This window comes from Thunnus thynnus, chromosome 14 (genome assembly GCF_963924715.1).
Source record: "Thunnus thynnus chromosome 14, fThuThy2.1, whole genome shotgun sequence".
Classification (NCBI taxonomy): Eukaryota; Metazoa; Chordata; class Actinopteri; order Scombriformes; family Scombridae; genus Thunnus; species Thunnus thynnus.
The window spans coordinates 31,528,964-31,546,915 of NC_089530.1; the positions used below are offsets into that span (position 1 = coordinate 31,528,964).

Sequence of the window (17,952 nt, forward strand, 5' to 3'; positions counted from 1 at the left end):
TATATATCCTCTACACATCTGACTTTATATATATCCTCTACACATCTGACTTTATATATATCCTCTACACATCTGACTTTATATATATCCCCTCCATCTGACTTTATATATATCCCCTACACATCTGACTTTATATATATCCCCTACACATCTGACTTTATATATATCCTCTACACATCTGACTTTATATATATCCCCTCCATCTGACTTTATATATATCCTCTACACATCTGACTTTATATATATCCCCTCCATCTGACTTTATATATATCCCCTCCATCTGACTTTATATATATCCTCTACACATCTGACTTTATATATATCCCCTACACATCTGACTTTATATATATCCCCTCCATCTGACTTTATATATATCCTCTACACATCTGACTTTATATATATCCCCTCCATCTGGCTTTATATATATCCCCTCCATCTGACTTTATATATATCCTCTACACATCTGACTTTATATATATCCTCTACACATCTGACTTTATATATATCCCCTCCACATCTGACTTTATATATATCCTCTACACATCTGACTTTATATATATCCTCTACACATCTGACTTTATATATATCCCCTCCACATCTGACTTTATATATATCCCCTACACATCTGACTTTATATATATCCCCTCCATCTGACTTTATATATATCCTCTACACATCTGGCTTTATATATATCCCCTCCACATCTGACTTTATATATATCCTCTACACATCTGACTTTATATATATCCTCTACACATCTGGCTTTATATATATCCTCTACACATCTGGCTTTATATATATCCTCTACACATCTGGCTTTATATATATCCTCTACACATCTGGCTTTATATATATCCCCTCCACATCTGACTTTATATATATCCTCTACACATCTGGCTTTATATATATCCTCTACACATCTGGCTTTATATATATCCTCTACACATCTGACTTTATATATATCCTCTACACATCTGGCTTTATATATATCCCCTCCACATCTGGCTTTGGACATTTATTTATGTTAAGATATTATTATTTTAACGGCTCCAGAGTTTCCAAATTTCCTCGTGTGTTTTCTGGAACGACCAAAGGACAAACCTATGGACTGACGGTGTGTTGAGATTGATTAGTAAAAACACAATCACAGATATTTGTTGTGTAATCGCTGCATGATGTACTCACACATTCAGAATTCAGACATAATGCTTCCTTCAGTGTCAATGTTAAATTATTGATGTATGAAGCTGTTATGAATTCTATTCTATGAATCTATCAGACATGTAAAACTTTATTCTGGATCATAAATAGCAGAAAAGTTTGTAATGTCATCAAATCTCCAACAATGAACTGATCTACTAACAAGTATTGTGTGTTTATCAAAGCCTGATATATCTGATTCCTCCGTTGTTGTCCAGAAACTATTAAAAACACGTCAGTGAGTCACACCGCTGCACTGGTGACATGTTCCTTCATCATGGTCACTTTAGTTTGTTTAGGAACAGCTCTAAACATCAATATATTGCTATATTTTCAATCTTTCCTTTTGTATTTTTCCAGACAGAATGAAAATAACAAAAGTTATTCCACTTTTGAAAACAGATAATAAACACAACTTCATTGATTACAGACCAGTGTCTTTGCTTTCACAAGTCTCCAAGTGCTTGAAAGACTCTAAAACACACCTACAGCTTCAGCATTAATATAAATAATGGAAGCAATTACAACAGCAATACAGAGTCAGAAATACACAACAGGGGTATTTACAGATTTAAAAACAGAAAAATCAACATTGTGTACTTTCAGTTGCAGAGTATTATTGCCTGAACCTTTCAGCCTGCTGCTCCACCTGCAGGCCGCAGCTGGAACAGGAAGGATGTACTTCTTTACATTAGGCTTGTGTGAGCAAGGCAGTGTTTCTATATATCAACTATTTGAAATGTAGCTGACTGCCTAACATTCTCAAATTAAAGAGATGTCAACAAGGACAACCAAACCTCTCTGCAGTGCAAATAATACATAATCCAAAATTACTAATACAGGCTAAATACTAATCAACTGAATTGCAATTAATAATTAATTGGAAATATTATAACTCACTAAATTCAATTCAATTTTATTTTTTATTTTTAGCACCAAATCACAACAGAAGTCATCCAGTCAAAAGTTTGGACGCATTTTTCTCATTCAAGGGTTTTTCTTTATTTTACTATTTTCTGCATTGTAGAACAAAACTGAAGACGTCAAAATTATGAAATAACACATATGGAATCATGTAGTAAAGAAAAATGTCTTAAAGTAAAATATGTTTAATATTCTAGATCGTGTTTGCCTTGATGAGCTCTGAACATCTGAAGCAGCTTAACGAGGCTTTCAGTAACAGCTGAGCTGCTCTGAAGTCTGAACGTGTTTGAGAGCATCAGTTGTTTTGTGCTGAGTCAGATTGTACATTAATATTCAAATATATGAATATTTGGGTTTGAGTAAATTACAGCTTTTCTTGCAACTGTAGGAATTTGTGCACTCAAAAATCTTTATGATTTTATGGGGGAATTAGGAATTATTATTGTGCACAACATGAAATTACTCATCCAGTGACATAACTCATATTAGAGTAGGTATAATAACAGGGAAATAGGCAACAGGGAGAAAACCCTTTGGTGTGCCGGATCCCTCCTTGGCAAGACTCCAAATGCCAATTCCATGGCCTGTAGGAGATTTTCGCTGGTATGGGGGTTCTTGCTCATAGACCTTCCACCGCCATGCAGAGAAAATCTCTTGGGTTGAGGAACGGGAACTACGGTGGAAGACAGACATTTATGAATCCCTAGTTGATGTTGAACCTTCCTGTATCAGGACACTGTGGTGAAAACTGACGTCCCAAACTACAAGATAGACAGGAGGTTCTGCTTGCTCTTGATCCTGCTGCTCACACCCAAACAAGACATCCTGAAGACCACCCAGAAATGTAAGAAGATGTTATATGGCCCCAAGGTGACTGTGGAGAACCCCACGATTACTTATGGCTGCACAAGTGTCACATTGCCACCACACTGCCCAGGGACTTTGTTCTGTTTGAATACACACTTACTGTACTTGCACATACTGAAATCGTTGATCTTTGACCCTTTCTGAGTTGTCCTTAAAGGAACTCTGTACACCTGCTTCATGCGCACCCTGTTGCGTTGGAGGACACGATCAATGATGGAAAGGCTGACATTTCTGATTCCTTCAAAGTTTTCGTTGTCTTCAACAACTTGGTCCTGATTTTCACTCTAACGGCATTATTTTGAAGGACCAACAATAAGAGCCTCCTGCTGTTGGGAGAACACAGGAGTGCTTCCACCCTCTCATGGCAGCAATTCTACAAAAAGGGAGCATGCAGTCACAAAAATATACATGCAGTAAAAACAGTACAGCACTCTCCCCCCGTACACCCCCATCCCACATACACACACAAGTGACGTACATCCATCGTTGGATTCAACCTTCAACTCACCTGTGCACTCTTAACTGACTTATATTGGTTTCATCACATCATTAGAGTCGTAGTGTGTAAACTGTGACATCTGTGCTATAATTGTGTTTAACTTCGGCCCCCTTTGGTTACCATCATGCATCAGAAGTGAATCACAACACAAAATGTGTTTTAGTGAGTGAGAACGTGTTTGGAGTTAATGAGATCTGCACATTGTGTCTTATAGCTGAAAATTGTTTAAGGTTTTGCCAAAACAGTGATTGAAGTGAGTTCAGGCCACCGAGCGTTTGGTTGCAGTTTATTGTTTTAGCAGTTCAGGAAAACTGTAATATTTATATATGAATATTTGGGTTTAAGTATATTACAGTTTTTCTTGATAGCTTACACACTATAACTGGAAATACTAACTAAACATCCCAAACCATGATGCCATCTATCAACACTATTCCTGTTTTCACTCATGTGCTCATTTAGAAAGCATTCAATAACATTAACTCAAGTCATCACTGCTGGAACATAATTAACACACAATTAACATACAATTAACATACAATTCTCCAGGTGGAAACACAGAGAGTCAAACTGTTCACACACCAATCAGAAGCTCAGGATATAGAGATAACAGGGTCAAAGGTCAGTTCACCCACAAAGACCTGAGGCTGAATAAATGTGACTTCTTCTTTATGTACAAACTGGTTTTTCACTGGTTTATTTTAGTAAATACATGCATATCTTTACAGAACATTTACTTTTTGACTCAGTTTCAGTTTATGTTACTACAGTACGGTGAGGAATTACACATGTCGAAAAGTTAAAGTTGTTTACATGTGTTGTGTCTTTATATTGTGTTCATCATGTAAAGAGTTTGTTCTGGTGGAAAACCATAAGTACCAGTATTCATCACAGTATCAGGTTTTTACAGCAGCGTTTTAAATAGATCTCAGCAGTGTGTGATGGCTGCTCTGTGGTGTGTGTGTGTGTGTGTGTGTGTGTGTGTGTGTGTGTGTATTTGATGCTTTTGTGTGACGTCTGAAGGCAAAGTTTGGTTTAGATGTGAAATTACAGGGTTTAAATGTGGAAGTTTGATGTTTGTGAAGATGAGTTTGCAGTTATGTGTTTGTGTTTAGAGTTTTGGGAAACGGAGCGTAATTTAAGAAACGTGTCGCAGCAGTGGAGGAAAAAAAACGCTGAGTCATCGGTCGGCAGGCGGAGACGTTCAGACAAATAAACCTGTTTTCATTAGAAACAGTTTGTCAGAAAGTTCAGACAGAACAAAGTTTGAACAAACAACATTTCAGAGTTTCAGTGAGTTCAGTTCAGTTTGTCTTCAGATCACTTATCTGTCTGTTCACCTGTGAGTGTGTGTGTGTGTGTGTGTGTGTGTGAGTGTGAGTGTGTGTGAATGTGTGTGTGTGTGTGTGTGTGTGTGTGTGTGTCTGTGTGTGTGTGTGTGTGAGTGTGTGTGAATGTGTGTGTGTGTGTGAATGTGTGTGTGTGTGTGTGTGTGTATGTGTGTGTGTGTGTGTGTGTGTGTGTGAGTGTGTGTGTGTGTGTCTGTATATGTGTGTGTGTGTCTGTGTGTGTGTGTGAGTGTGTGTGTGTGTGAGTGTGTGTATATGTGTGTATGTGTGTGTCTGTGTGTGTGTGAGTGTGTGTGTGTGTGTGTATATGTGTGTGTGTGTGTGTGTGTGTGTCAGCAGTGAATAAAGCTGCAGCTGCTTCCAGCTCGTCTCGTCAGTTTTTCAGTTTGTTGAGTCACATCGACAGAAGACCAGAAACATGAAGTGTTACCTGCTGCTGCTGCTGCTGCTGCCGCTCTGCTCAGGAGGTGAGCCAACACACACATTCACACACACACACACACACATTCACTACAACACACACATTCACTACAACACACACATTCACACACACACACACACACATTCACTACAACACACACATTTAACATCAGCACTTCCTGTTAAGAGGCTGACACACAGATTAAACATGCAGGTACACATATGTCATGTTTCTGTCTCTGTTAAGCTGGAGGACATTCTGACGCATCCGATCAGTGTTTAGTGAACTCACTCAGCGCTCGTATGGGACCAAACTCCTGCGCTGATGTTTTCCTGTAAATCAGTGTGTCGTCTGCATAACAAGATATTCTGCTGTTGTTAATCTGAGCTGCTGGGAGCATGCAGATGTTGCACATGTGTCCCTGTCCTTCAGATAAGATTCAAACCAGTTTAACTCTGTGAAGAAACGTCCCACACAGGTCCAGTCAGCCCAGTGATCTGTTGTGCACTGACATCCCATAATATCACGACTGAAACTGTTCATGTTTACACAGTTTATTTAAGCAGAGCGTTATCAGTGCTGTGCAATATCACTAAAATGTCCAATCATTCCAACTTGTATTATCTTACAATCATTGCAGTTTGTTTCGGGAGGAGTGTCGAGTATTTGATCTGATTTTATAGTTTAATATAAATAATGTAGTTTAATTAAACATTCTGTATTTCAAATGAATTGGCTTCATTCTTCTTGGGTTTTGTCTATAAAGAAATAAATCAGAATAAACTGGACAGGACTTGTAATTAACACGTCTGATAGCAAACTGATGTGAAGTTTAACAGCTTCACTCTCAGCAGCGTCTGACGTTTACAGCTTTACTCAGTTAAATTAAATGAAAGCAGCTGTTTGAATAACAGACAGCTGGTTAGTTTTAAAGTTGCTGATTCAGTCGAACTCGCTTGTGTTTGTGAACTTTTGTAGCTGATCTGGACTTTTAACTTTCTGCCTCACAAGACAAACAGCAGCCGTCTGTGTTTGCTGAACATCAGTTTATTAACGAGGATAATCACATGACTACAACAGATCATTTCCAATTATTCAAAGCGAGACTGAAGCTCAGAGTGAGTGTGTGAAGGATTATCTGTGAGTTTGTTTGTGTTGATCAGGTGTGTTTGTGTTGCAGCTCAGAAGTTTCACATCGAGTGTTACGGCCAGGACTTCCTGATGGTCGACAACATGCTGCTGCAGTGCAGCAGCAAAGTGCAGCAGGCCTGTTACACCAAAGGTGAGTCTGCGTGCGTCTGACCTCACTGACCCTGACTGATGATGCGTTCAGGTGCAAAGTTTCTGTTTACATTCAGTGTTTGTCATGAAGTCTCAGCGAGTCTGAGCACTGTTGTGTAAAACAGTGAAGCGATGTTTGGGACGATCGGGGTGACGGTGCAGCCTCCTCACTCCTATCTCCTCACTTTTTTTATTTGAAATGCTCAATGTGGCGGCGGCAGAGCGAGCGGCGTTGAGGCAGTACTCGTCACACCGAGCAGAACAAATCAGATCAGCAGGAAGCTTCATCATGAGTCCGCCGCCGCCACCCAACGCTATGCTGAGGGCATATGTAACCTCTGTAGTCACAGCAAAGCAGGACAGGAAGTGTTGCTAAAGCTAAGCTAGCTACCTGTTGAGTCTCAGCTGAGCAGCAGCAGGATCAGACTCTGAGCTTCATAGACGCTTTATACTGTCTTACATCTGCAGCTGCAGACATTACTGCAGGTAAACATGCTGCTGCATTAATTAGGGAGTACTCTGATTGGCTGGGGGTTGAAGGTGGGGGTCACACCATCAACCAATCAGAGTAGGAACTCATTAATAATGTAGATTTTATGTAAATGGTTTCAGAAACAGTCTGCTGGAGGACAGAGAGGAATCTGGCTGTAAGGAAAGATGGATTTACAGAAATCTAAAATAGACTCAGTATTTATAATGAGTAAAAAAGGCCATGATGTCATGTTTACCAGCTGACACCTGCATGAACATTCAACAGAGCAGAATCTGTGAGGTTTTTCATCTTCATCTTTCTGTTTGACACTTTTATTCATAACATGAAGGCAGCAGGATGAGCAGAGGAAGTGTCGACCATACTTCGTGTCCGGGGGGGGGGGGGATTAACGGGGGCTCGGGGGCTAAATTCCCCTAAAATACTGTAAAGTTGCTCTTGAAAGTGCGATGACGGGACTTTTAATGTAAAAATAAAGAGTTAAACAAATATATGAGTGTGACTGTTGTGAGGCAGCGACTGACGGTAACGTTACCAACAGGAAGCTGAGGGTCACATGACATGCAGACAACCAGATGCTGTGATGTTGAACTGACGTTGTTATGTAACGATTAAATGGGTAAAAATCCTCCCACAGTTCTAATCTGTAACTCACACATTAAATGTTCTTCATGCAGCGTAGAACCACAGCTTTCCCATCATTTCAGAATATTGACCTGGAAATGATCTAAAATACCCTGAAACAGATTAACGAGGACGACGTTGTGTCAGTGTGTTAATGAGGCTGCAGGTGAGACGCTGTGCTCTTCCTTTACAGTCTGAAGCTGATAACAATAAAAAGCTTTCACACACTTCCGGATCTTTACTCGATCACATGTCGATCTGACGGTGACGTCCAGCAGCAGAACAGGAAGTTAGATCAGTTGTTACTGTGTGTCTGTACTTTACTGCGGCGTGTCTGATGATGCGTTTCCTGTCTTCCTGTTGTGCAGATAACGGAGAGAAAGGCTGCACTCGGCTGGAATTCTGCTCCCGACCGGGATGGTCCTGCTGCCACACCAGCCGCTGTAACGCCTGAGCCAATCACAGCCCAGCAAACACTGACATCATCAAACCACATGAATCAATAAATGCTGAGAGAGATTTCCCAGAATGCTGTGTGACGTTTCTCTGAGATGAATCAGACCTGTATGTGTGGAGGGTTAAAGGTTAAAGTCCTGTTCAGTACGTGTGTGTGTGTGTGTGTGTGTGCGTGTGTGTGTGGTATCATGAAGCTGCTCGTTAACCGTCTTAACGAGGTCACATGTGAACAATATAATCACATAAGTACAACAGTAGATGATCATTTTCCAATTATTCAGAGTAAAGTATGAAGGGTTAAAGAGATAGTTCACAGGTTTTGAAGTGTGGTTGTATGAGGTGTACTACCTGGTCCACACTCTAAACAACAATGGTGTAAACGGCACTAAAAGTGGTTCTTTGGCTCGTAATCAGGGGAACCTGGTTTGAATGATGAAAGGCAGGTCTGTCTGTAATGTGTTATCCTCAGGAAACACACTGTTTAATGTAGTATTTTATTCTTTCCCAACTAAACTAAACTAAGCTGAAGGACCAGAGAAAACCTCTAAAGAACCATACAGGTTCTAAACAGGTTCTTTGTCTGGCAGCAGTGCTGTGTAGCACCTCAACTGTCCCAAAGAACCACTGAAGAACCACTGAAGAACCACTGAAGAACCACTGAAGAACCACTGACACTCAAAGCAGCCGAGTCCTTAATTATTCATAACTTTAAGCCTTAATAAAATGTAAACAGGTGAGTTATATAAAACCCCCGAACAGCCGCATGAAACCAGCGACAGAAACTGTTCTGTGTACCAGACTGTAAACATGATTATTACTGCTGTAAAGTCATTTTAACATGGGGGTCTATGAGGGTCTGTGAGGGTCTGTGGGGTCTATGGGGTCAATGGTCTATGGGGGTCTATGGTCTATGGGGTTCTATGAGGGTCTGTGGGGTCTATGAGGATCTGTGGGGTCCATGGGAGTCTGTGAGGTCTATGGGGGTCTGTGGGGTCTATGGTCTATGGGGGTCTGTGAGGGTCTGTGGGGTCTATGGGGCTCTGTGGGGTCAATGGTCTATGGGGGTCTATAGGGTCTATGAGGGTCTGTGAGGTCTATGGGGGTCTATGGGGTCTATGGTCTATGGGGGTCTGTGAGGGTCTGTGGGGTCTATGGGGGTCTGTGGGGTCAATGGTCTATGGGGGTCTGTCTATAGGGTCTATGAGGGTCTGTGAGGTCTATGGGAGTCTATGGGGTCAATGGTCTATGGGGTCAATGGTCTATGGGGGTCTATAGGGTCTATGAGGGTCTGTGGGGTCTATGAGGGTCTGTGGGGTCTATGGGGTCAATGGTCTATGGGCGTCTGTGGGGTCTATGGGGTCAATGGTCTATGGGGGTCTATAGGGTCTATGAGGGTCTGTGGGGTCTATGGGGTCAATGGTCTATGGGCGTCTGTGGGGTCTATGGGGTCAATGGTCTATGGGGGTCTGTGGGGTCTATAGGGTCTATGAGGGTCTGTGGGGTCTATGGGGGTCTGTGGGATCTATGGGGGTCTGTGGTCTACGACATGGTACGACGTGCTGCTGCAAGTCACTTTAATTCACTGAATGAGTAAAACTCAGTAATGAACTGATCCAGTTGATGAGTATTTTCAGGATCACAGATGTCATCGTTGCCACGGTAACAGCGGAAGGAAAATAAAAACGGATTCATCGTCGCAGTTTTCAAAAACATTTATTTGCATTTTTTTGTTGAAATCTTCAGTACAGTCTGTCGTCTGACAGGAATGCATGAGAGAAGACATGATTGGCTCAAAATATCGTCACATGAACATCATCATCATCATCATGGTATCAATGTCGTTATTGAACGCTGAAAATAAACAAACACTTTAATCCAGAAACTCCCACAAGACCCCGCCCCTAGCCCCGCCCCTCCCTGAACATCCAGGTGAGTCCTGAACTCTGTACAAGCCCTTCAGAGACGAGCGTAGAAAACACGAAGACAGACAGATGACTATTAAAAAGGCAAGAACAGGAACCCCCCCCACGACCCCTCCCTCCCTAAAATAATGACATCATCCTGACATTCAGAAAACTTTTTGAACAGAAATGGTCCAGAAGTGACAAAGACAGACAAGAAACATCTTCAGCATTCATTCCCTCAGTCCTAAAATTCAGCCAATCAGATGAGGACAGATGGAATCCTCCCACCTGATTGGCTGACTGTTGAAAATTAGTTTTGAATCTGAATAATGTTTTACAGAGTAGCTAAGAAGCTGCTGCCCCCTGGTGGTGACCAGAAATATACACACAGATATCTGCAGTATATACAGACAGACCTGAAGCTGCTGCAGAGAAACCTGCAGCCTGAAACATCTGCTGCAGCCGCAGAGAAACCTGCAGCCTGAAACATCTGCTGCAGCTGCAGAGAAACCTGCAGCCTGAAACATCTGCTGCAGCCGCAGAGAAACCTGCAGCCTGAAACATCTGCTGCAGCTGCAGAGAAACCTGCAGCCTGAAACATCTGCTGCAGCCGCAGAGAAACCTGCAGCCTGAAACATCTGCTGCAGCTGCAGAGAAACCTGCAGCCTGAAACATCTGCTGCAGCTGCAGAGAAACCTGCAGCCTGAAACATCTGCTGCAGCTGCAGAGAAACCTGCAGCCTGAAACATCTGCTGCAGCTGCAGAGAAACCTGCAGCCTGAAACATCTGCTGCAGCTGCAGAGAAACCTGCAGCCTGAAACATCTGCTGCAGCTGCAGAGAAACCTGCATCGTGACACGTCTGACCTTCCTGTTTACATTTTGTTCAGTTTTGGGGTTCGAGTTGCGTTCGGGAACATGTCCTCACTTCTCTTTCACACGTTTATTTCTGTTCTCTTGTTAGTCCTCTGTAGTAGATACTTCCTGTATGTTTCACATTAAAAGCCTTCCATTGTACCATCTCTTTCCAAATGGCTTTTATTGTGAAACATCCCCAGGAAGTATTGAGCTGTCCGAGTTTAACAAAGTAAAAGCATAACAAAGCTGAGTGGAATGAATGAGTGTCTTTTACCTGCTTTTATTTGTTCAGACTGTTCGCAGCACATTTCATACTTTTCCTTTGATCACTGATTGATAAAGACCAATAATCAATAATCTATAACACAGCAATAAAAACATTGATTAGAGGCAGTTTTTAACCTAATTTAAAACACATTTAAGACTTGCAGGTTCTCTCTGACACTTCCTGTTCAACTGCTCTGCTCTTATTGGAGGAGGGAAAGTTACCTGAGGTTCACCTTCTACACCTGCACGCTGCTTTTTATTCTTCAAGTCTTGTTGAAGAAAAGCATTTTGTTTCAAAATCCTTCAGCAGAAATCTCACCTTGGTGCGTCTTCTTCACCTTGTTCAGGTGTTCCTACCTGTCAGCTGCTCAGGTACAAAACATCTGAACACACCAAGGTGACATTTTTCAACCAAGCTAAAGGGTTTTAGGGATGAAAGTTAGTCCCCAGGTGTGACAGGTAACTTTTCCTTCTCCAGTCTCTGCAGGTAAATCAGGGTTCCACTCTCCAGGTGTTTAAAACTGTGACATCACATGTTTGTTAAAACCGAAGGAACATTTATTCTAACAGCTGATTGTTGAGAAAAAGATGTGACTGCGGCTGCAGGTTCAAACCCCCCACCCACACACACACACACACACACACACACACACACACACACTCATACGTTTGTACTTCTATCCTTGTGAGGACCCCTGATCCCAAACTGAACCTAAACCAAAACCTTAACCTCTAACCTTGAAACCAAATCTGAACCCTAAATAAGCCAAAGTGAGGACCAACCAAAATGTCCTCATAAACACAGACCTCAGACCTCCTCACAGACCCCAGACCTCCTCACAGACCTTTTCACAGACCTCAGACTTCCTCACAGACCCCAGACCCCCTCACAGACCTCTTCACAGACCTCAGACCTCCTCACAGACCTCCTCACAGACCTCCTCACAGACCTCCTCACAGCACAGGCCTAAAACTCAACTGTTCCTCGCATTGCAAATGCAGACGTCCTCATACCGAAGGTCTAAAACTGGTCCTCACAAAGACAGATGTACTCACTCACTCTCTCTCTCTCACACACACACTGGGCGATAGCCTCTATGAGGGGGGGGTGAGGGGGGGCAGCCCCTCGTCGCTGGGCGTGGCCGTGTTGTCAGAGGGGGGCGGGGTCGACTCGGAGTGGGGCGGGGTTAACTCTGAGGGGGGCGGGTCTAGCTCTGTGGGTGGTGGGGTTTCTGGGGAAGGTTCTTGGGTCCCGTTAGCCGTCAGGGGAGGGACGGGTTCCTGGGTGGGCGTGACTGTTGCAGGAAAGGGTGGAGTGAAGATAGCGTCCACTCTGCGGGGGGTGGAGTTAGAGAGGAGGCCGTCAGTCAGAGAGAGGGAGGACTTCTCCACCAGACGCCACTGCATGATGCTGGTGTCCTTCCCGCCCGTTGAGATCAGGTGACTGTCATTATACAGAAAGCTGACATTGGTCACGTGACTGCTGTGGGCGCTGTACTTATGACTGGGAGCCTGGAGACACAGAGACAGCAGCTGATTGATTAGTGATTATTGACATAATCAGCGTGTGTATGTTAGTGTGTCGCAGTGATCAAATTTCTCCAACAATCTCTCTCGTATAACTGTATTAATAATCTAAAGTTAATGTTCGTTAACGATACTGTCTGAAGTTAACGTTAGTAACTGTCTAGTTAACGCTAGCGACTGTCTAGTTAACGTTAGTAACTGTCTAGTTAAAGTTAGTGACTGTCTAAAGTTAACGTTAGTGACTGTCTAGTTAAAGTTAGTGACTGTGTAGTTAACGTTAGTAACTGTCTAAAGTTAACGTTAGTGACTGTCTAAAGTTAACGTTAGTGACTGTCTAAAGTTAACGTTAGTAACTGTCTAGTTAACGTTAGTGACTGTCTAGTTAACGTTAGTAACTGTCTAGTTAACGTTAGTGACTGTCTAAAGTTAACGTTAGTAACTGTCTAGTTAAAGTTAGTGACTGTCTAAAGTTAACGTTAGTAACTGTCTAGTTAAAGTTAGTAACTGTCTAAAGTTAACGTTAGTGACTGTCTAGTTAAAGTTAGTGACTGTGTAGTTAACGTTAGTGACTGTCTAGTTAAAGTTAGTGACTGTCTAGTTAACGTTAGTAACTGTCTAAAGTTAACGTTAGTAACTGTCTAGTTAAAGTTAGTGACTGTCTAGTTAACGTTAGTGACTGTCTAAAGTTAACGTTAGTAACTGTCTAGTTAACGTTAGTAACTGTCTAAAGTTAACGTTAGTAACTGTCTAGTTAAAGTTAGTGACTGTCTAAAGTTAACGTTAGTAACTGTCTAAAGTTAACGTTAGTAACTGTCTAGTTAAAGTTAGTGACTGTCTAGTTAACGTTAGTAACTGTCTAAAGTTAACGTTAGTAACTGTCTAGTTAAAGTTAGTGACTGTCTAGTTAACGTTAGTAACTGTCTAAAGTTAACGTTAGTAACTGTCTAGTTGACGTTAGTGACTGTCTAGTTAACGTTAGTGACTGTCTAGTTAAAGTTAGTGACTGTCTAGTTAACGTTAGTAACTGTCTACAGTTAACGTTAGTAACTGTCTAGTTAAAGTTAGTGACTGTCTAGTTGACGTTAGTGACTGTCTAGTTAACGTTAGTAACTGTCTAGTTAACATTAGTGACTGTCTAGTTAAAGTTAGTAACTGTCTAAAGTTAACGTTAGTAACTGTCTAAAGTTAACGTTAGTAACTGTCTAGTTAACGTTAGTGACTGTCTAAAGTTAACGTTAGTAACTGTCTAGTTAACGTTAGTAACTGTCTAGTTAACGTTAGTGACTGTCTAAAGTTAACGTTAGTAACTGTCTAAAGTTAACGTTAGTAACTGTCTAGTTAACGTTAGTAACTGTCTAGTTAACGTTAGTGACTGTCTAAAGTTAACGTTAGTGACTGTCTAAAGTTAACGTTAGTAACTGTCTAGTTAACGTTAGTAACTGTCTAGTTAACGTTAGTGACTGTCTAAAGTTAACGTTAGTAACTGTCTAGTTAACGTTAGTAACTGTCTAGTTAACGTTAGTGACTGTCTAAAGTTAACGTTAGTAACTGTCTAGTTAACGTTAGTAACTGTCTAGTTAACGTTAGTAACTGTCTAGTTAACGTTAGTAACTGTCTAAAGTTAACGTTAGTAACTGTCTAGTTAACGTTAGTAACTGTCTAGTTAAAGTTAGTAACTGTCTAGTTAACGTTAGTAACTGTCTAGTTAAAGTTAGTAACTGTCTAGTTAACGTTAGTAACTGTCTAGTTAACGTTAGTAACTGTCTAGTTAAAGTTAGTAACTGTCTAGTTAACGTTAGTAACTGTCTAGTTAACGTTAGTAACTGTCTAGTTAAAGTTAGTAACTGTCTAGTTAAAGTTAGTGACTGTCTAAAGTTAACGTTAGTAACTGTCTAGTTAACGTTAGTAACTGTCTAGTTAACGTTAGTAACTGTCTAGTTAAAGTTAGTAACTGTCTAGTTAAAGTTAGTGACTGTCTAGTTAAAGTTAGTGACTGTCTAGTTAAAGTTAGTGACTGTCTAAAGTTAACGTTAGTAACTGTCTAGTTAACGTTAGTAACTGTCTAGTTAACGTTAGTAACTGTCTAGTTAAAGTTAGTAACTGTCTAGTTAACGTTAGTGACTGTCTAAAGTTAACGTTAGTAACTGTCTAAAGTTAACGTTAGTAACTGTCTAGTTAACGTTAGTAACTGTCTAGTTAACGTTAGTAACTGTCTAGTTAAAGTTAGTGACTGTCTAGTTAAAGTTAGTAACTGTCTAGTTAACGTTAGTAACTGTCTAGTTAACGTTAGTAACTGTCTAAAGTTAACGTTAGTAACTGTCTAAAGTTAACGTTAGTGACTGTCTAAAGTTAACGTTAGTAACTGTCTAAAGTTAACGTTAGTAACTGTCTAAAGTTAACGTTAGTAACTGTCTAGTTAACGTTAGTAACTGTCTAGTTAACGTTAGTGACTGTCTAAAGTTAACGTTAGTAACTGTCTAAAGTTAACGTTAGTAACTGTCTAGTTAACGTTAGTAGCTGTCTAGTTAACGTTAGTAACTGTCTAAAGTTAACGTTAGTAACTGTCTAGTTAACGTTAGTGACTGTCTAGTTAACGTTAGTAACTGTCTAAAGTTAACGTTAGTAACTGTCTAGTTAACGTTAGTAGCTGTCTAGTTAACGTTAGTAACTGTCTAGTTAAAGTTAGTAACTGTCTAGTTAACGTTAGTGACTGTCTAAAGTTAACGTTAGTAACTGTCTAGTTAACGCTAGTAACTGTCTAAAGTTAACGTTAGTAACTGTCTAGTTAACGTTAGTAACTGTCTAAAGTTAACGTTAGTAACTGTCTAGTTAACGTTAGTAACTGTCTAGTTAACGTTAGTAACTGTCTAGTTAACGTTAGTGACTGTCTAAAGTTAACGTTAGTAACTGTCTAAAGTTAACGTTAGTAACTGTCTAGTTAACGTTAGTAACTGTCTAGTTAACGTTAGTGACTGTCTAGTTAACGTTAGTAACTGTCTAGTTAACGTTAGTAACTGTCTAGTTAACGTTAGTGACTGTCTAAAGTTAACGTTAGTAACTGTCTAAAGTTAACGTTAGTAACTGTCTAAAGTTAACGTTAGTAACTGTCTAGTTAACGTTAGTAACTGTCTAAAGTTAACGTTAGTAACTGTCTAGTTAACGTTAGTAACTGTCTAAAGTTAACGTTAGTAACTGTCTAGTTACCGTTAGTAACTGTCTAGTTAACGTTTGTTAACTGTTGTAATGGTTGTGAAATGAGTGTGTAGACTCACCTTGGGGGTGGAGCATGGGTAGGCGAACAGGTGAACTTTGCAGAAGTCGTCAGCCAGCGCGATCACCTTCCTGTTGTGAGATCTGATCAGAGCGTTGATGTCAGTGCCGTCTGATCCCTCCGGCCACACACCTGAGACACAAACACACACACACACACACACGTTGAAATGCAGAACTGCAACAAAACACATGTTTGGATATGTAGGGTCTTGTAGAAGACTGTAGAGTCTTTTGTCAGCTTCATTTTAAAGAATATTTATCTTCAAATTTATATATTATATACTCATCTTCATATTAAAACTGTACACACACACACACACGCAGGTGTACTGACCGAACACGTGGTATCCCAGCACGCAGGTGTAGGTCGCCCAGTCGATGTCTTTACACTCTGAACGATTTCTGATCAGTTTACATCCGTTTGGAACATCCCCTGAAAACACAGCTGTTACTAACCAGTACTGCAGTACACAGTACTGTTACTGTGCAGTATTGTAACCATGCAGTACTACAGTGCTGATTACTCACAGTAGAGGATCTCGTAGTCTCCAGAGTTGGACATGATGAAGTTGTTGTCAGGTGACCAGTCCAGGTGTGTGATGTAGCTGGAATGTCCCTGTGAAAACATCCAGGACTCACATCAACACAGCTGAACAACAACAACACACCTGAACATCACAACAGCACACCTGAACATCACAACAACACACCTCAACATCACAACAACACACCTGAACATCACAACACACCTCAACATCACAACAACACACCTGAACAACATCAACACACCTGAACATCACAACAACACACCTGAACATCACAGCACACCTGAACATCACAACAACACACCTGAACATCACAACACACCTGAACATCACAACACACCTGAACATCACAGCACACCTGAACATCACAACAACACACCTGAACATCACAACACACCTGAACATCACAACACACCTGAACATCAGTTTGTTAGAGCAAACCTGATCTCAAATCTTTACTGCACATAATCAGTAAACTCAGTTTAAATTTAAACAATTAGTATGAAGCTTTAAACACGAGGTAATAATTATTTCTGTCACTCATGATGTGATTGGTCCACTGATGGAACATCATTCCTATAATACTGGAGCTCATCAAACACAGCTATTACTATTAGACACATCTGTTACTGATCAGACTGAGAGCTACAGTCACGTCTCAGTGTCTTTGATCTATTTTTTAAATCTTTAACTTTATTTTTCATCTTCAGTTGCTGCTTCCTGTGTTTTGTCTGTCAGATTAAAGCTGAAATATATTTATGTAGCTGCAGTCAGATTCCACTTTATCATCATTAAGGAAATGTAAGTCTGTTAAATGACACTGAATAAAACTTTATTGACACTTTTCCTGCTCTGACTCTTTTTTGCTCCCTGAATACGTCAGCAGCAGTGACCTCTGGGATTTGTAGTTTCCTGCTACATTTTCCATATATAGGCGTCCCTGGACCTGGATCAGCACGTGCAGCACTCAGGACCGCCGCTGATACAGTGATGAACATGCATGTGCTGCTTATATCTCGCAGGTGTGGAACAGCTGAGACAGAATAACAAGCGCAGACGTACCGTGCACTTCCCATAGCGGCTGTACTTGCGTCCTCGCTCTGACACGGTGTACAGGTAAATAAAGTTATCATGGGATCCGACAGCCAGCAGACCGCCATCTGCAGAGACACACAGGAGCATTGTGGGATATGTAGTTCACATCCTTTCTTTTTTTTTTTCTTTAATTGGAATTGCAGAATAAGTGATTGACAGGACATGCAAGGCATGACGAGGTGGGACAAGCAGAGCAAACAACACATACAGACGTGTGTATTCAACAAATTATACCAGAAATAAAAACTAATTAATTAATTAATTAAGGCAAAAAGACAAAACTCTACACAACAAACAAAACAAAAAAGTAAAAAAGGTATTATCATCAGAAACTGCAAATATCAAATGTATTTTAATAATAATAATAAAATAAT

General features: G+C 40.8%; 2 protein-coding genes across 6 annotated transcripts in view; one reads left to right on the forward strand and one right to left on the reverse strand.

The window, feature by feature from the left end:
- The first annotated feature begins 5,157 nt into the window (after positions 1-5,157).
- Positions 5,158-8,184, forward strand: wu:fj16a03 (uncharacterized protein LOC335475 homolog). Its single transcript, XM_067611005.1, has 3 exons — positions 5,158-5,306; positions 6,441-6,542; positions 8,024-8,184. Exons 1-3 carry the CDS (start codon positions 5,258-5,260, stop codon positions 8,107-8,109), a joined length of 237 nt encoding a protein of 78 aa, XP_067467106.1. The 5' UTR covers positions 5,158-5,257; the 3' UTR covers positions 8,110-8,184.
- Positions 8,185-9,808: 1,624 nt separating this feature from the next.
- Positions 9,809-17,952, reverse strand: part of LOC137197528 (echinoderm microtubule-associated protein-like 4) — a 38,605-nt gene continuing 30,461 nt past the window's right edge. For 3 of the 5 annotated variants that reach the window (XM_067611007.1, XM_067611006.1, XM_067611008.1), the window contains 5 exons: positions 17,546-17,643; positions 16,467-16,554; positions 16,273-16,371; positions 15,938-16,068; positions 9,809-12,650 (listed from right to left, as the gene is read on the reverse strand). In XM_067611007.1, the coding sequence (XP_067467108.1) occupies positions 12,234-12,650; positions 15,938-16,068; positions 16,273-16,371; positions 16,467-16,554; positions 17,546-17,643 (833 nt within the window). In that variant the 3' untranslated portion in view covers positions 9,809-12,233. The remainder of the gene's footprint in view (positions 12,651-15,937; positions 16,069-16,272; positions 16,372-16,466; positions 16,555-17,545; positions 17,644-17,952) is intronic. The other 2 variants (XR_010931451.1, XR_010931452.1) reach the window with 2 other exon arrangements.